General features: G+C 54.0%; 1 protein-coding gene across 3 annotated transcripts in view; it reads left to right on the forward strand.

Moving 5' to 3' along the window:
- Positions 1 to 3,499, forward strand: part of CREBBP (CREB binding protein) — a 131,432-nt gene extending 127,933 nt beyond the window's left edge. For all 3 annotated transcript variants that reach the window (XM_067706815.1, XM_067706817.1, XM_067706816.1), the window contains one exon: positions 291 to 3,499. In XM_067706815.1, the coding sequence (XP_067562916.1) occupies positions 291 to 2,441 (2,151 nt within the window). In that variant the 3' untranslated portion in view covers positions 2,442 to 3,499. The remainder of the gene's footprint in view (positions 1 to 290) is intronic.
- The last annotated feature ends 3,193 nt before the right edge of the window (positions 3,500 to 6,692 follow it).

Raw genomic sequence — 6,692 nt, forward strand, 5'->3', positions numbered from 1 at the left:
CACCGAGGGCACCCACAGCAGCCCCAGAGCGTAGGGGCCCCAGCCTCGGGGTGCTCACGAAGCCACACACGCTGTGAGCTAGCAGGTTGGGAGAAGGCAGAGGGGCCCCCAGAAGAGGGCAAGTAGGTGGACCGGTGGTCTCTGGAATTTCTGGGCTGTGGAGTGTTCCTGGGAGTGAAGGTTCTGGGGAGCAGACATGTTTGGCATCCGTGAGCCTCGTGGGGATGGGGGGGGAGCTGGTGGTCAGGGCCGCATGCTGATGCTGGCTTGTCCCTTGTCCTCACCCGCAGGACTACGACCTCTGCATCAACTGCTACAACACGAAGAGCCACACCCACAAGATGGTGAAGTGGGGGCTGGGCCTGGACGACGAGGGCAGCAGCCAGGGTGAACCACAGTCCAAGAGCCCCCAGGAGTCACGGCGCCTGAGCATCCAGCGCTGCATCCAGTCCCTGGTGCACGCCTGTCAGTGCCGCAACGCCAACTGCTCACTGCCGTCCTGCCAGAAGATGAAGCGGGTGGTGCAGCACACCAAGGGTTGCAAACGCAAGACCAACGGCGGCTGCCCAGTGTGCAAGCAGCTCATTGCCCTCTGCTGCTACCACGCCAAACACTGCCAAGAAAACAAGTGCCCCGTGCCCTTCTGCCTCAACATCAAACACAAGCTCCGCCAGCAGCAGATCCAGCACCGCCTGCAGCAGGCCCAGCTCATGCGCCGGCGGATGGCCACCATGAACACCCGCAACGTGCCTCAGCAGAGCCTGCCTTCCCCTACCTCAGCACCACCCGGGACCCCCACACAGCAGCCCAGCACGCCCCAGACGCCACAGCCCCCCGCCCAGCCGCAGCCCTCGCCCGTGAACATGTCACCAGCCGGCTTCCCCAGTGTGGCCCGGACTCAGCCCCCCACAACGGTATCCACCGGGAAGCCCACCAACCAGGTGCCAGCCCCACCGCCCCCCGCCCAGCCCCCACCCGCGGCAGTGGAGGCGGCCCGGCAGATCGAGCGGGAGGCCCAGCAGCAGCAGCACCTGTACCGGGTGAACATCAACAACGGCATGCCCCCAGGGCGCACGGGCATGGTGACCCCGGTGAGCCAGATGGCCCCTGTGGGCCTGAATGTGCCCCGACCCAACCAGGTCAGCGGGCCCGTTGTGCCCAACCTGCCACCTGGGCAGTGGCAGCAGGCGCCCATCCCCCAGCAGCAGCCGATGCCAGGCATGCCGAGACCCGTGATGTCCATGCAGGCCCAGCCGGCCGTGGCCGGGCCACGGATGCCCAGCGTGCAACCGCCCCGGAGCATCTCGCCCGGCGCCCTGCAGGACCTGCTTCGGACCCTGAAGTCCCCCAGCTCCCCACAGCAGCAGCAGCAGGTGCTCAACATCCTCAAGTCCAATCCTCAGCTGATGGCAGCTTTCATTAAACAACGCACGGCCAAGTACGTGGCCAGTCAGCCCGGCCTGCAGCCCCAACCTGGCCTGCAGCCTCAGCCCGGCCTGCAGCCCCAGCCCGGCCTGCACCAGCAGCCCAGCCTGCAGAACCTGAATGCCATGCAAGCCGGCGGCCCACGGCCCGGTGTGCCTCCTCAGCAGCCGGCGATGGGCGGCCTGAACCCCCAGGGCCAGGCCCTGAACATCATGAACCCGGGGCACAACCCCAGCATGGCAAGTATGAACCCACAGTACAGAGAGATGCTGCGAAGGCAGCTCCTGCAGCAGCAGCAGCAGCAGCAGCAGCAACAGCAGCAGCAGCAGCAGCAGCAGGGCAGTGCCGGCATGGCCGGGGGCATGGCGGGGCATGGCCAGTTCCAGCAGCCTCAGGGACCCGGAGGCTACCCCGCGGCCATGCAACAGCAGCGGATGCAGCAGCACCTCCCCATCCAGGGCAGCTCCATGGGCCAGATGGCAGCCCAGATGGGACAGCTCAGCCAGATGGGGCAGCCTGGGCTGGGCTCAGACAGCACGCCCAACATCCAGCAGGCCCTGCAACAGCGGATTCTGCAGCAGCAGCAGATGAAGCAGCAGATCGGGTCCCCGGGCCAGCCGAACCCCATGAGCCCCCAGCAGCACATGCTCTCAGGACAGCCGCAGGCCTCGCACCTCCCCGGCCAGCAGATGGCCACGTCCCTCAGTAGCCAGGTGCGGTCTCCGGCCCCTGTCCAGTCTCCACGGCCCCAGTCCCAGCCTCCACATTCCAGCCCGTCGCCACGGATACAGCCCCAGCCTTCACCACACCACGTCTCGCCCCAGACTGGTTCCCCCCACCCAGGACTCGCAGTCACCATGGCCAGCTCCATAGATCAGGGACACTTGGGGAACCCCGAACAGAGTGCAATGCTCCCCCAGCTGAACACCCCCAACAGGAGTGCGTTGTCCAATGAGCTGTCCCTGGTCGGCGACACCACGGGAGACACCCTAGAAAAGTTTGTGGAGGGTTTGTAGCATTGTGAGAGCATCACTTGTTTTTTTTTCCCTTTCATGTTCTTGGACCTTTTGTACTGAAATCCAGGCATCTGGGCTCTTTTTATTCCTAGATGGAACTGCTACTTCCAAGCCGTGGAAGGGTAGGTTGCTGTTTAAAGAAACAATACAAAGAATATATTTTTTTGTTAAAAACCAGTTGATTTAAATATCTGGTCTCTCTCTCTCTTTTTTTTTTTCGTTTTTTGTTTTTTGTTTTGGGGGGAGGGGGGTTTTGTTTGGATTCTTTTTGTCGTCATTGCTGGTGACTCATGCCTTTTTTTAACGGGAAAAACAAGTTCATTATATTCATATTTTTTATTTGTATTTTCAAGACTTTAAACATTTATGTTTAAAAGTGAGAAGAAAAATAATATTCAGAAACTGATTCCTGAAATAATGCAAGCTTATAATGTATCCCGATAACTTTCTGACGTTGCGGGAAGATTTTTTCTATAGTGAACTCTGTGGGCGTCTCCAAGTATTACCCCTGGATGATAGGAATTGGCTCCTGAGCGCACACACGTACACACCCACACACACATCTATCTATACATACTGGCTTAAGCCAGACTCTTGTCTTGCAGATGTAGAAATTGTTGCTTTGTTTCTCTGATAAAACTGGTTTTAGACAAAAAATAGGGATGATCACTCTCTTAGACCATGCTAATGTTAATAGAGAAGAAGCATTCTTTTCTTTCTTCTATGTGAAACTTGAAATGAGGAAAAGCAATTCTAGTGTAAATCATGCAAGCGCTATAATTACTATAAATAAGAAAATTCAAGAAGATTCAATCACTGTATAGAATGGTAAAGTACCAACTCATTTCTTATATCATATTGTTAAATAAACTGTGTGCAACAGACAAAAAGGGTGGTCCTTGAATTCATGTACATGGTGTTAACACTTCGTGTTCCAGCTCTTTTGTTATGAAAATGCTGTTTTCAACATTGTATTTGGACTATGCATGTGTTTTTTTCCCCCATTGTATATAAAGTACCGCTTAAAATTGATATAAATTACTGAAGTTTTTAACATGTATTCTGTTCTTTAAGATCCCTGTAAGAATGTTTAAGGTTTTTATTTATTTATATATATTTTTGGAGTCTGTTCTTTGTAAGACATGATTCTGATTGTTTGCTCACAGAGGAGAGGTGGGGGCCGCGGTCCTGTTGGCCGGGGCGGGGGGTGGGGGTGGCAGCTGAGCTCAGCCAAGGCCTGGAGGGCCCTCCTTTGCTGCTCATGGAAGAACCTCACCCAGAGCCGGGGACACAAGTGGCCCTGAAACAGCACTTTGTCGCCTGTCCACACTCCCCATCTTAGCCACCCCCACCCCATCCCTGCTCCTACATGCCAATCCCAGAATTGATGCAAAGGGTGTTCCGGGGACTAGAGGGGGTTCCTGGCCTGCCCCCAAATCCTGGTTCAATGAGGGAGGATGCTGCCACGGCCTCTGACGCTGGGCTGGGCAGATGCAGCTCCAGCCCTGCCTTCTCCAACTTTCTCTAGAAACAGCGAGGTGCTGCCCTGGGGGCCACTGGGGGAACGATGTGGGACACTGGCCACCAGCCCTGCTGGGATGAGAAGAGGCCTCCAGCTTCGAGCAACACCTGTACTCGGCCACCTGGTCCACCCCTCCTCTCTGAGTCCAATTCCAGGGGCCCTTAACTGAGGGGGTGACACTCGAGGTCCTGAATGCTATAACAATGACATCTATGAGGAAGACCACCGCCAGGAGAGCTGACATTCATTCTTTGGTCTGTGCACCCCCTCCCAGGGCACAGGCAAGTGCAGTCCTGTTTCATTCCCCTGTCCCCCAACCAAGGGTGGTCTCAACCGAGGGGTTGTGATGTCAGGCTCAGAAATGACAGCCCAAATAGCTTTCCTTTTGACCCTGTATTCACAGAAATCTTTTCAAAACACTTGAACTGGGAATTTAAATTTGAGGAAACTCTAAGAAATTAGTTGTAACACAGGGCTTCGAATCTTGTTCTAATGTTGTAGATTTAGCCAGGTAAGACTAAGACCACCGTCTCACCACCAACCAACCCCCATCCCTACCCATCCCCAAAGGGAAGCGGGGTCAGGCCCTCCATGGCCACGTGCCATCCTCACTTAACGTGCTCAAGTCCCACGTCCGTGACCCTTTTCCCGGTCGCCTTCTGCACTGATGGGAAAGCCCTGGACTGAGTCTGTTCAGACAAGAAGTGTGAGCTGTCTGGGCCCTGGAGAAGCAGCTCCAGGTCCACACTTCGGATGTGCAGCCCTTTTAACCTGGCCAATGGGGAGTCTCTTTCAGGTCATCCCAGAATCCAAAAGTGTGCCAACCTCATCCTTTTGGAGTCCCATGCAATCTTGTTGCCAAAGGATGCAGCCAAGGGTGTGGGCTGGATGCTAACCTGGCACTTGACGTAAGGAAGTTTCTGTGAGAGCTGGAAAGCCCCGACGCGGTGTCTCACATGCTGTCTACTTAGGAGGAGAAAAAAGTCCTATATTTGTGATTAAAAAGAGGAAACTTCTGGGGCTTCCCTCGTGGTGCAGTGGTTGAGAATCCACCTGCCAATGCAGGGGACACGGGTTCAAGCCCTGGTCTCGGAAGATCCTACATGCCGCAGAGCAGCTAAGCCCGTGTGCCACAACTACTGAGCCCACGTGCTACAACTACTGAAGCCCACACACCTAGAGCCTGTGCTCCACAACAAGAGAAGCCACCACAATGAGAAGCCCACACACTGCAACAAAGAGTAGCCCCCACTCACCACAACTAGAGAAAGCCTGTGTGCAGCAACGAAGACCCAATGCAGCCAAAAATAAATAAAATTTAAATATTTTTTAAAAAATTAAAAAAAAAAGAATCCGCCTGCCAACGCAGGGGACACAGTTTCAAGCCCTGGTCCGGGAAGATCCCACATGCTGTGAAGCAGCTAAGCCCAGGTGCCGCAACTACTGAGCCTGCGCTCTAGAGCCCGCGAGCCACAACTACTGAGCCCACGTGCCTAGAGCCCATGCTCCACAACAAAAAGAAGCCACCACAGTGAGAAGCCTGCGCACCACAACGAAGAGTAGCTCCCGCTCACCACAGCTAGAGAAAGCCCACGTGCAGCAACGAAGACCCAACGCAGCCAAAAATAAAAAAATAAACATTAAAAAAAAAAAAAAAGGCAACTTCTGCCATGAATAAAGTTGCCTGAAATTCTGGGGGACAAAAAAGAGGAAACTTGAAATATGCTGGTGTTTATAATAAAAGCTGGTAAAACTGCTTGGATTCAAAGATGGTTCCAGTTGGCTAACAACCCATAGAATTAGCTTAGCAGCCAGTCATAAGATAAAGGGGTTCAGCTGATTTTGTCTAGTGCACGTGTTTGATTATGTTTTTGAGAATTCAGTGTATTAAAAACATGAGTCGGGGCTTCCCTGGTGGCACAGTGGTTGAGAGTCCACCTGCCGATGCAGGGGACACGGGTTCGTGCCCCAGTCCGGGAAGATCCCACATGCCGCGGAGCGGCTGTGCCCGTGAGCCATGGCCGCTAAGCCTGCGCGTCCGGAGTCTGTACTCTGCAATGGGAGAGGCCACAACAGTGAGAGGCCCGTGTGCTGCAAAAAAAACAAAAAACAAAAAAACAGGAGTCGGCTGCAATGGCTGCGTAACACGAGGTGAAGAGGCTTCTAAGATCTCAGGCTGAAGACATGCAACTTTTGATTGCTGTAAAGTGGAACCAAAAGATTTCATTTGAGCCAAAATGTGCTTTTAGAACTGCATGAGAAAATAAGCTACTCTGAAAAAGGAAAGAAGCTGAATATGGGTGGCAGACAGGGAGAAGCCAGGAAGTCCTTGACACAAGGCCAGTGCTGGGAAGTAGACACTGTGGTGGTGCCACCTCAGCAGGTGGATGGTGCAGGAGCGCGTGGGGCTGGGGCCAGTGTCCACCTGGGATCATAAAGCCACACGGCACCTTCCCAGGGCATCCCGTGTTCACTGCAAAATCAAGAGCAGGGAAACGGGTCAGTCATGAGATACTAACATAAGTGAATGTAGCACCCAGGCTGACAATGACAAGGCTGAGGGACCCTGATGAGAAGCTGAGGATGCAAATGGTGCTTCCAACGAGTTCGTGCCTTTCCATAGAGGATGGACTCAGATCCACTGATTGTGATATGATTGAAGTTACTTCACTAAACTGAAAGATTCAAAGGGCGTTGACAGCTTAGAACACCTTAGGAAGTGGTATAAA

This window comes from Pseudorca crassidens, chromosome 15, assembly GCF_039906515.1.
Source record: "Pseudorca crassidens isolate mPseCra1 chromosome 15, mPseCra1.hap1, whole genome shotgun sequence".
Taxonomy (NCBI): domain Eukaryota; kingdom Metazoa; phylum Chordata; class Mammalia; order Artiodactyla; family Delphinidae; genus Pseudorca; species Pseudorca crassidens.